Source organism: Natator depressus, chromosome 13 (genome assembly GCF_965152275.1).
Source record: "Natator depressus isolate rNatDep1 chromosome 13, rNatDep2.hap1, whole genome shotgun sequence".
NCBI lineage: Eukaryota > Metazoa > Chordata > Testudines > Cheloniidae > Natator > Natator depressus.
This window is the reverse complement of record NC_134246.1, coordinates 38,037,309-38,049,637: the sequence shown is the minus strand read 5'-3', so window position 1 is coordinate 38,049,637 and position 12,329 is coordinate 38,037,309. Positions and strand designations below refer to the sequence as shown.

The following is a 12,329-nucleotide window of genomic DNA, read 5'->3' as shown; positions in this document are numbered from 1 at the left end:
TCTGGGAGCCAGGACTCCTGGGTTCTCTCTCCAGCTCTGGGAAGGCAGTGGGGTCTAGTCAGAGCAGGGGGCTGGGAGCCAGGACTCCTGGGTTCTCTCTCCAGCTCTGGGAGGGAAGTGGGGTCTAGTCAGAGCAGGGGTCTGGGAGCCAGGACTCCTGGGTTCTCTCTCCAGCTCTGGGAAGGCAGTGGGGTCTAGTCAGAGCAGGGGGCTGGGAGCCAGGACTACTGGGTTCTCTCCCCAGCTCTGGGAGGGGAGCAGGGTCTAGTAGGTTTGAACAGCTGGTCAGGATGCCAGAGCTTTGAGCAGGGGGTGGGACTAGGTACCTCCTGAGGTCCCTTCCAACCCTGATATTCTATGTTTCTATGATTGACTGTTGTGCTCTGTTCTCACCTACGAAGGGCAGTGGGGTATGCCCCCTGTGTGGACCCAAAACCAGGGCAGGGTGCAGAACATGGCTCCCCTGCAGAGCCTGGATATGCTGGGGAGGTCGGGATGGGTAACATAGGCAGCGCTGTGCCCCCTGCCCCCCACAGAGACAGGGGAACAGAGGTGCTTATCTCACACTCTACCTATAAGCTGGGATAACAGTTTTGAAAGAACTGTAGGGAGCGAGCCCAGGGCTCGGTTAGCAGGGCCTGTGGGTCGGGAGTGAGGGGCACTCACAGAGCTGTGGGGGAGCCAGGGCTGGGCTCGCACAGTGCTGTGGGTCAGGAGTGAGGGGCACAGGCAAGACCGGCGGGGCAGGGCTGAGATATCAGGCAGCTTCAGGTCAGCATTGAGGGGCACTAGCTGAGCTGGGTGGGGGAGCCTAGGGCTGGGCTAGCAGGGGATGTGGGTCAGGAATGAGGGGCACCCGCAGAGCTGTAGGGGGAACCCAAGGCTGAGATAACAGGGGGTTGCAGGTCAGGAGTGAAGAGCACCGGCAGGGCAGTGGGGCAGAGCGGGGCTAGCAGGGGCTGTGGGTTGGGAGTGAGAGGCACCAGCAGGTCTGGGGGGAGCCCATGGCTGGGCTAGCAGGAGGCTGGGGGTCAGGACTCAGGGCCATTAGCAGACGTGGGGCGCTCAGGGTTGGGGGGCTGAAACTAGAGGTTTGGGGGAACAGCTGAATTGTTTCTAAGGGACTTTTGTTGTCTCCTCTCTTTAGCCCAGTCGCAAATATTTGCAACCAAAACCTTTCTAAACTGAGGTATAAATTTCCCTTTGCATGTCCCTTGTCAGAAGTAAAACCCTGAACTCACTGAGTGCAGGAACACGTCTCTCTGAGCCGTCCCAGCCTCCCTCCACCAGCTCTGTGCTCATGCTCCATGCTGAGGGCCGAGCGTGGGGAGTTCCCAGCACAGCTAGATGTCAGCTTGGCTGCCTGGGGCTGGACGTAACTGGCAGCCCCTCTTCGGGCAACAGCTCAGAGTTTAGGCTCCTAATTTGGCCTTTGAGTTGAGCTGGCTCCGTTTTTGCGGCGCACTCAGCTGGAGATGCGTTGGGCTTCCTTTCCAGGGGGGACAAGCTCTGACGTCTCCAGCTAAAGCCCACTGGAGATGCAGACCCCGGTAACTGCTCCCCAAGGTGCCTCAAGTTTGGGCATCTAGAAAGTGAGGCCACTGGAATTCTTGGGAGATTTCTCCTGTAGAGTTCAGCAAAATCTTCATCCAAATTGGTTAGAATATGAGTGTTTCTTGAGTGGGAATCTGGCTAGAAATGTCATGAGCGAGGGGGCGTGAAAACCAGTCGACTACTATGTTTGGGGGAGGGAAGCTTTTTTACCCTAACCACAGAACTATCACCCTAAACCAAACCTTAAACCCAAATACTTATACCCCCAACTCTGACCTAACTCCCTAACCAGGACCCTAACCCCAGTGTCCTAACTCCCGACAGATGCACCAACTCCTTAACCCCAACACCCTAATCTCGCCCTTTCCCTATAGTCCTATCCTCATCCTGAACCCTGGCTCTCTAGCCCCTACTCCCTAACTCTGACCCCCAACTCTGATCCTCTCGTCAAACCCAACCCCTAACCCTAACGTCCCAACCTTATCCCCCCAACCCTGACTTTAGGCTGCTTAGGCTGCAATGGTCCTGGGTTCAGTAAAGTCCTCATCCTTATTTCTCTGTAAAGCTCCTGGCGCGATGGGTCCCTGATCCTAGATTGGGTTTTCTAGACACTGTGATACAAGTGCTAACGACCAATTATACCCCAAACCATAACCCCAGCTCTAACCCTAACCTCCCAACCTTGACCCTCTGAGCACTAGGGTTTCCATGTCTCCAGTTGGGTAACAAGCATCCCAGCATCAGAATTGAGAGTCATCGTGGCAAACTGGCCCCTTGGGATAGGACCCAAGAGTCTCACTAACTCCCTCTGGGAAATGGCAGCACAACCGGTAGGAATCTGATGGTTGAATGGCTTCAAAATTGGCTAGAAATCCAATCACAACACATCAAATATTGAACTTGAGAGTGGAAAGGTATTTGACCCGAACCATTAAACCATCACACTTAATTATAGCCCGTAACCCCAGCACCTAACCCTAACTGCTAACCCTTAATCCTCCTCCCCATGTATAATGATAACCCGAACTCTAACCCAAAGGGCCCAAATGTCCCGGGTTGATTTGGACAGTCCCAGTCTTTCCTATCAGTGTCTCAAGTGAGTTCCCAGGACTCTAATAACGTGTGTTTGAGCGACAGAATTGCTAATTGGCCACTAGGGACTGATGATGTTAGAAGTGAACCTAGGAGCCTAGTGAGAATATAACATTTAATATTCGTACCCAAGCTAAAATTGCTGGTCTAACATCTGCATGTCTCCAGCTGGAGACCGGAAGACCCAAACGTTTCTGGTACCACACTTCTTCCGAGAGCCCAGAAGTGTCCCCCAATTTCAGTTCCTTGGTCAAAAACTTGGGTTGTTTTCTAGCTGCAGACACTGTGATTTCTCCAAGGAGAATTTCTCTGCCACTTTGGCACCTAATTCCCTTTGGTTCCTCGGGAAAAACCCGGTGCAAATAACTGGGAACAACCCTCCACTCTGGGAAATCAACCCATGTCCCTGCTGAACCGCGGCACCAGCACAATGCGTCACCCAGTCCATAGAGCAGAGGTTGGGACACAGGACTCCCGGTTTCTGTACCTGGCTGTGCCACTGACCTGCTGTGACCAGGTCCCTGCCTCACTCTCTGCCTCAGTTTCCCCTCTGACCCTTCCTTTACCTTGCCTATTTGACCTGTAAGTTCTTTGGGGTAGGGACTGTCTGTCATTGTGTCTCTCTGCAGCAGCCGTGTAATGGGGCCCCCGACCACAGACAGGGTCTGTTTAGCACTAAGTGATTTGGGGGCCCTGATCCTGGTCACTCTGTGACACAACCAGGAAGACGGGGGGCAGCCTCTCTCAGGCACCCACTTACACACAGACATTAACAAGACCTTGCAACAGTCTCACCACAAGCTGTCTGCTGTGCTGAGTGGAGCAGAGTGGGGCTCCGTTAGGGGACGCTCTCCCCCGGCATTGAGTGCTGGGCCCAGTGCCACGCTAGGGCCCCCGTGCTGCAGGGAGCCGGGTAGGGGCTGCGTCTCATGGCCTCGCTCTCTCTCCCTTTGCAGTTAGCCCCACGGCCCCGTCTGTCTTCCCCCTGACCTCCTGCCCCGACGACGACACCCCCCAGGTCACCTTCGGCTGCCTGGCCAAAGGATACTTCCCCGAGCCGGTCACCGTGACGTGGAGCCCAAGCGTCGCCTCCTCGGGCGTGAAGACCTATCCCTCCCTGCTGCAACCTTCCAGCGGCCTCTACACGCTCATCAGCCAGGTCACCGTCCCGGCCAGCAGCTGGAAGTCTAACACCTATAGCTGCAACGTACAACACCAGCCCACCAGCTCCAGCATCTCCAAGGAAATCCCAAGTAGGGACGGCGCGGCGCAGCCCGGGGGGGAAGGGGAGGGGCTGGGGGTCTCTCAGGTCCCTGATCTGGTGACTGTGGCAGGGAGAGAGGATGGGAGCCTGCCGGCGCTGTGAGCCGAGGGAGTCGCTGTGGTGGGTGGATGGACGGAGAGGGAGAGACACCACGCCGAGAGAAGTGATGGGTGCTGCAGTGCAGGGAAAGGAGCAGAGGGCTCCGTAGGGGGCGCCGTCCTGCGCGGAGCTGGGGGCTCAATAGGGGGCACCATGCTGCGGGGAGTGGGGGCGGCCCAGGAGGGGTCTATACAACAACTAACCCCTGCCACCCTTCTTCCAGAGCACCTCCCCATTGAACCCCATGCCCCTGAGGTGCACGTCCTCCACTCCTCCTGCACCAACCACCCAGGCACAATCCAGCTGGTGTGCTTCATCTCCGGCTTCTACCCCGAGCCTTTGACGGTGCAATGGCTGGTGAACGGTGAGCGTGGGCTACTTCAAAGTGACACTGACCTTGCCAAGAAGGACGCCGACGGCCACACCTTCAGCACCCGCAGCAATGCCAGTGTCTCCCAGGACGAGTGGCTGGAGGGCAAGACGTACACCTGCCAGGTGTACCACCCGGGCACCAGGAGCACAGAACAGCACCATGCCCGGAAGTGCAGAGGTGACACTGAGCAGGGCCAGGCTGCCTAGGAAGGGGAGGAGGACACCGGGCTGGGCTCGAGCGGGGAGAGGAGTGGGGAGGAGACTGGGATGGGCTTGGGCAGGGGAAACCAGGCCTAGCCACTGACCTGGTCTCTCCTGTCCCCAGAAGAAACAACATCTCCCAGCAACATCCAGGTCTTCCTGGTGCCCCCGTCTCCTGCCGCCCTGTATGTGGCCCAGAGCCCCATGCTCACCTGCCTGGTGGTCAACCTGCCGAGCGACTCTGGCCTCCAGGTAGTCTGGTCCCGAGAGAAGCCAGGGTCCATTGTCCCTGATCCCCTGACCCTCACTGAGCAGTTCAACAGCAGCTTCACCGCCTCCAGCTCCATGCCCATCTTCACCCGCGACTGGGATGCCGGAGAGACCTTCACCTGCAAAGTGGAGCACTCAGAGCTGCCCTCGCCCCTCATCAAATCCATCTCCAAGAAGCCAGGTAAGAGGAGAGCAGGGTCCCTAAGGTGAGAGACTCCCCTATCCCCACCCCCAGCAGGGAGGGATGCTCCTTAAGGGGAAGCCCCAACCCCCAACAACCTGGGATCCCGGCCTTGGGTCCCTTTGCATCCCCATGTGAGATGGAGACCATCCTATCCCCCATCCTGCTCTCTGGGGCTACCAACTCCCAGTCCTCAGCCCCTCCATCCTGGAGGAGAGAGGGGATGTTCCTACCCCCACACCCACACACACACACGCACATTCCTTCTCCCCGCGTGGCCCCAGCTGAGTGATGTGCATGGCTCATCTGTGTCCTCCATCCCCACGCACCGAAGGCAGGCGCTCTGGCCCAGGCATCTACCTCCTGCGCCCCCACAACGATGAGCTGAGCAGCTCCGAAGACTCTGTCAGCCTCACCTGCCTGGTGCGGGGCTTCTTCCCCGAGGACATCTCGGTGCAGTGGATGAAGAACCACAAAGCCGACGAGAGCATGGAATACTTCACCACCCAGCCCATCAAGGACGGAGCTGGCGACTCGAACTTCTTCCTCTACAGCAAGCTGAAAGTCAGCAAGGCCAGCTGGAACAGCGGGGACACCTACACCTGCATGGTCATCCACGAAGCCCTGCAGATGAAGTTCACCCAACGCAGCGTCAGCAAAGTCTCTGGTAAATGAAGACGTCTCCTCCCAGCCCCACTGCTAGTATTGTCCAGTACAACTTCCTGTAAATAATCTCTGTGCCCGCAATGACAAATGAATAAACGGAACTAGTCTGAGCTCACCCCCAGGTCTCCTTGTTGTGGTGTCACTGGGTGAAATCTGCAGGTTGCCCAAGGTGGACGAGGTCCCAGGTTGCAGGCTGGGAGAAGCCGAGATGCTAAAAGTCTGGGGATGCCAAATCCCAGATCCTGAATGGGTGGATACATATACACCATGGATGGATGGGTAGATCCATGGGTAGAGGCCATGGAAGAAAGGATGGGTAGATGCTCTGGAAGGAAGGATGTGTTGATGTCATGGAAGGAAGGATGGGTAGATATATGGTTAGATGTAATGGAAGGAAGCGTTGGTAGATATATGGTTTGATGCCATAGGAAGAAGGATGGGAGTTACCGGGGTAGATGCCAGAGAAGGAAGGTCGGGTTGATGCCATAGAAGGAAGGATGGGTAGATACATGGGTTGATGCCATAGAAGGAAGGATAAGTCGATACATGGTTAGATGCCATGGAAGGAAGGATGGGTAGATACATGGATTGATGCCATGGAAGGAAGGATTGGTAAATACACTGGTTGATGCCATGGAAGGAAGGATGGGTTGATGCCATAGGAAGGAAGGATGGGTAGATACATGGATACATACACACCACAGAAGCAGTGATGGAGAGAGGGGTAGATGGACAGTTGCACACATACATACTATAGAGCCCATATCCAAGCCCAGCTCAGTTAGAAGGCCAGGTGTTCAGAGAGATGTTTAGATGGATACATACATACTTCAGAGGGAAGGACTAATAGACCAACAGATATCACAGAGAGAAGGAGAGAGAGAGAGAGAGAGAGATAGAGCTTATTATTTGGATTAAAGTAGTACCTCCACCCCCAACTCAGATAGGGTCCTGTTGGGCTGGGTATGGCACAGACACAGTGGGAGACAGTCCCTGTGTCAAAGGACTCACACCTAAATAGAGAAGGAGGGAGAAGAAACAGAGACACCAAGAGGGAAAGGGACATGCCCAAGGTCATGTCTGTTACTGAGCTCGAAACAGAACCCAGGTATTCTCAGAGTCCCACCCAGTCCCACTAGACTGCGCTGCACTGCGGGAATGATGGGTGGATGGTTCACAGGTGGGGTGCCAATGGATAAGTGGAAGTGGATGGGGATGGATGGATAAATCTATGGTGAAGGTAGGAGGGGTACCCATTCTGAAGGATGAAGGGAGGAATAAATGGATGGCCCTAGATGGACTGCGATAGATGGATGGCTAGAGATGGGGATGGGTAGGGACGGATGCATGTATAAATGAATGGATGGGTGGGTGCGTATGGTAGTGGATCAGTACCGATGGGGATGGATGGTGATAGGAAAATGAGAATGGATGGGGATGGACGGACGGATGGATGGATGGGATGGTACAGATGGTGAGTGATAGATAGATGAGGATGAATGGATGGGTGAATATGGCAATGGATGGATGAACGACTGACTGTGTTAATGGAGACAAATGATGATGGATGGTTGGGGATGCATAATATATAAAGGGATAAGTGGAGGACAACAGAAATTATTAGGGGGCTGGAGCACAGGACTTATGAGGAGAGGCTGAGGGAACTGGGATTGTTTAGTCTGCAGAAGAGAAGAGTGAGGCAGGATTTGATAGCTGCTTTCAACTCCCTGAAAGGGGGTTCCAAAGAGGATGGATCTAGACTGTTCTCAGTGGTAGCAGATGACAGAACAAGGAGTAATGGTCTCAAGTTGCAGTGGGGAGGTTTAGGTTGGATATTAGGAAAAACTTTTTCACTAGGAGGGTGGTGAAGCACTGTAATGGGTTACCTATGGAGGTGGTGGAATCTCCTTCCTTAGAAGTTTTTAAGGTCAGGCTTGACAAAGCCCTGGCTGGGATGATGTAATTGGGGTTGGTCCTGATTTGAGCAGTGGGTTGGACTAGAACCTCCTGAGGTCCCTTCCAACCCTGAGATTCTATGATTCTATGATAGATAAGTGGATGGGGTTGCATGTATGGATGGAAGATATGGGTGAGTATGAATGGATGGATGGGTAGGGATGATGATGGAGATGGATGGATGGGGAGGTAGGAGAATGGATGGTATAGATCTATATGGATGGATGGAAGATATGGAGGATGGTTAGAGATAGGTGGGTAGGTGTATCAGTGGACGGCCAAGCCATCCCTGGCATCTCATTGAGGTGAGATCCTCTCTAGGCTATAACACATGCATACGGGGGAAGGGGAGATAGGACAACATACAGCAAACACCGCACAGCAGGGATCAACTCCTGGGACTCAGTCCCCACAAAGTAACAGCAGTAGCAGGGCTGTTATCTGGAGAGGACATTAAGCAGGGACTCACCTAAAGTCTCATTAGCTCTGGTGACATAGGGGGCCCAGGCAGTGGGGTGGGACAGATGATGCAGGTACCCCTATGGCCCCCCACATGAGCCCCGTTTCCTACCCAGCCCCTCACTCACACACCTTTCCCCCACCTCCATATGTGTATCAGCCCCAAAGACTGGATGGGCGAGTGCAGGACTCAAATCCACCAGTGCCAAGCACAGAGCTCGCACCTGGCATTAAAGAGTGGGTAGCCTGCAGCGGCAGTGTTAGGGCTGTTATCCTGGGGGCCGTGCAGGGGCACACAGAGTAAGAGAGTGGGAGGGTTGGCTGAGAGAGAGCTCAGTCCAGTGCAGATGGACACACCTGTAATATGGCATGACCGAGGGACCCTCCCACCTGGGCTGTCATGTTTCTACACACAGAGACACACACAGAGACAAGCAGATTCATTCATCTGTTCTCCAGACATCTCTAGGGCAGGGGGATCAGTAGGGGGCACCATGCTTCAGGGAGCAGCATCCTTCATATCAGAGAGAAACGTTAGATCCCATCCTTAAAATACTTGTGGCTCTGTTCATAAAAGCGATAGTGTTCAAAATCCCCACAGACGAGGCAAATCCAGGTTGGCAAGAGAGCCCTGTATAAACAGGCCCAGAGGTGGCTGCATTCCATCTGATATGGCTTCTGGGTGTATAGTTACATTGGGAGCAGGGTCATAGAGGCACATGTGTGAAATCTATCCATCCTGGTCTTTAGGGAGCTCCCCCACCATGGCAGCATCCCGGCACCTCGCCCGCCTCAGAGGGATCCTGAGCCACCTTTCTCAGGCAGAGAAACTAAGGCACAGAGAAATTCAACCCTCAGCCAATGCCAGGATGTAGGGCCATAGCCACATGGGACAAGTGAGATGAGACCTGGGAGGCTCTGCATCCTTCATTTCATCACAGCAGGCAGGGGTGGGTGGATGGATGGAGGGGTGCATCTAGAGATGGATGGATGAATGGAGGTGTCTAGGGATGGACGGTGGAGGCATGGACAGACGGAGGGAGGGAGGGAGGGAGGGGTGTGTGTAGGGATGATGCTTTTTGGTCATGGATGGATGGATGGATGTACCTAAAGATGGATGGCTGGAGGGGTGCATCTAGGGATGGCTGGATGGATGGAAGTGTCTAAGAATGGACTGATGGATCGATGGGTGGTTTGTGGTCATGGATGGAGTGGAGAGGCATAGATGGAGGGATATCTGGGATGGATTGATGAATGAATAGATGTTTTGTGGTCATGGATGGATGGATGGATGGATGGATTTAGAGACGGATGGATGGTTTCTGGGGATGGATGGTTTGTGGTCATGTATGGATGGATGTATCTAACGAGGGATGCGTGGAGGGATAGATAGATGGATGAGTGGAGGTGTCTAGGAATGGATTGATGGATGGATCAATGAGTGGTTTGTCATCATGGATGGATAGATATATCTAAAGATGGATGGGTGGAGAGATGGATGGATTGATGGATGGAGGTGTCTAGGGATGGATGGATGGATGGATGGTTTGTGGTCATCGATGAATGAAGGGGTGAATGGGGATGGGCGGATGGATGGATAAATCTAGAGATGGATGAATGGAAGGAGGGGTGTGTATCGGGATTGAATGATGGATGGTTTGTGGTCAGGGATGGATGGATGTATCCAGAGATAGATGAGTGGAGGGATGGAAGGATGCGTGGAGAAGGGGATAGGTGGGTTGGTGTTGGACGCACAGTCTGAGCTCTCTCTGTCACAGTGCCTGAGTTGGAGTTGATGTCTCTTTCTCTCCCCCAACAGAGGTGATCGTGTCAGGTGAGTTTTGCAGTGAGGATGGCGATGAGGAGCTTGACGGCCTCTGGGCCACCATCTCGGTCTTCATCACCCTCTTCCTTCTGAGCGTGTGCTACAGCGCCACCGTGACCCTGTTCAAGGTGAGAGAGAACGAACATAGGAACGAAGGAATGAATGAGTTTAGCACAGTAGAGGGCAGCTTGGAAGGGAAAGAAAGAACTGAAGAAGGAAATGATTTAGTTGGGGATCGGTCCTGCTTTGAGCAGGGGGTTGGACTAGATGACCTCCTGAGGTCCCTTCCAACCCTGATATTCTATGATTCTATGAAAGAGAAAGAAGAGTGGGTGAATAAGGCAGAGACAGAGTGAATGTGACACAGACATAAAAGCAGGAAGGGATGACACAGACAGACAGACCGAGCAGCTCCCCCAGTGCTGACCCTTCTCACCCTTGCTCTCTCTGCCCCCCTGCAGGTGAAGTGGCTTTTCTCCACTGTGGTGCAACTGAGGCGTGGAAGGGGCCCCGAGTACAAGAACGTGATCCAGCGCGTGGTGTAGGGGCCGCTGCCCCCGTCCGCCCGGAGACAAGGGGCCGGGACTCCCGGCTCTATTGGTGACACCACCCTGAGTCCCACAGCTGCCCCCCACCACTGCTGTGCCTCTGGGAGACCCCCCTGGGGGAAGCGAGGAGCTCACCCCACATGGCCTAATCCGCCCTCAGCCACTGGGGACGCTGCCCTGCTGGGAGCTGGGCTGAGACCGGACAACTTGTACCATGCAGGGAACCAGCGCCCCTAGCAAGGAAACAACCTGAGTGCCACTTCCCACCCTCCTGAGCCCAACAGCCCCCTGCTCTGGGACTGGATCAGAGCCAGCAGCCCCTAGAGCAGAAAGGCTCCATGTCCCATTCCCCCACCCTGGGGCTAGATTGGAGCTGGTGCCCCCTAGTGGGTAAGGGCTCTGTGCCCCATTCCCTGTCCCCCTGAGCCAGCCAGCCCCCCACCTGGGGCTGGATCACAAATGGCTTTGTCTCTGTTGCTCTGAATGTTGTGTATTTAGCTCCCGGCTCTTTTTTGTGACTTTTGTGGTTTGCACTGAGTGACCGTAAATAAATAAATATTCAATGCGGGCTCCTTGTCGTTCACAGCCTCCAACCCTGACTTTCAGGGGCCCCTGAGACCCTCCACTGTGTCATGGGGGAAGGGGTGCCACTGGGCATGGGGAATAGACTGAGTGGTGCCCTCTGAACTGACCCCAGTGGGAGATGGGGGGCCTAGCTACAAACCCAGAGACCTGGGACTTTGTCCCTCATCCTCTTCAGGCTGGGAGAGAGGATCAGCAAGGAGAGAGCTCCAGGGCAGGAAAAAGTTACCACTAATAAGAAAGAAAGAAAGAAAGAAAGAAAGAAAGAAAGAAAGAAAGAAAGAAAGAAAGAAAGAAAGAAAGAAAGAAAGAAAGAAGTGTATGGAGGGAGAGAGTTTGATTGATCAATTACTAGAACAAATTATTAAACAATCAATTTGTAAGCACCTAGAGGATAAGAGGGTGATAAGGTAGAGCCAGCAGGAATTTGTCAAGATTAAATCATGCCAAACCAACCTAATTTCCTTCATTGATAGGGTTACTGGCCTGGTGGATAGAGAGGAAGCAGTAGATGTGATATACCTTGATGTTAGTAAGGCTTTGACACAGTCCCACATGATACTGTTGTAAGCAAACTAGGGCAATGTGGTCTAGATTAAATTATTGTGAGGTGGGTGCACAACTGATTGAAAGACCATTCTCAAAGAGTAGTTATCAACGGTTTTCTGTCAAGCTGGGAGGGCGTATCTAGTGGGAATCCCACAGGGGTCAGTCCTGGGTCAGGTATTATTCCATATTTTCTTTCGTGACTTGGATAATGGAGCGGAGACCATGCTCATAAAATCTGTAGATGACACCAAGCTAGCAAGGGTGGTGAGCTCTTTGGGGAACAGGATTCGAATTCAAAAGGACTGCACTTAGGAAGGAAAAATTCAATGTACAACTACAAAATGGGGACAGACCAGCTAGATGGTAGCACTGCTGCAAAGGTGCTGGGGGGTTAAGTGAATCAGAGACCAGACATGAGTCAACAATGTGATGCAGCTGCAAAAAAAGGCTAATATCATTGCGGGAGGAACAAAAGGGTCATATGTAAGACACAGGAGGGAATTGCCCAGCTCTACTCGGCACTGTGACTGAGTGCCACGTGGAGTCCTGTGTCCAATTCTGGGCGCCATGTATGTCATAGTAGATATATCTACCAATGTGATCTATGCCATCATGAGCCAGCAATGCCCCTCTGCCATGTACATTGGCAAACCGGACCATCTATACGTAAAAAAATCAATGGGCACAAATCCGACATCAGGAACGGTAACA

The 12,329-nt window shown here is 53.6% G+C and overlaps 1 gene segment (V, D, J or C); it reads left to right on the top strand.

Annotated features, from left to right (window-relative positions):
- The first annotated feature begins 495 nt into the window (after positions 1–495).
- LOC141997124 (Ig gamma-3 chain C region-like) lies at positions 496–10,484 on the top strand. The segment is given in 7 exon segments: positions 496–499; positions 3,603–3,899; positions 4,233–4,559; positions 4,707–5,033; positions 5,368–5,700; positions 9,934–10,067; positions 10,401–10,484. Coding segments are annotated over 7 exon segments (1,506 nt in total).
- The last annotated feature ends 1,845 nt before the right edge of the window (positions 10,485–12,329 follow it).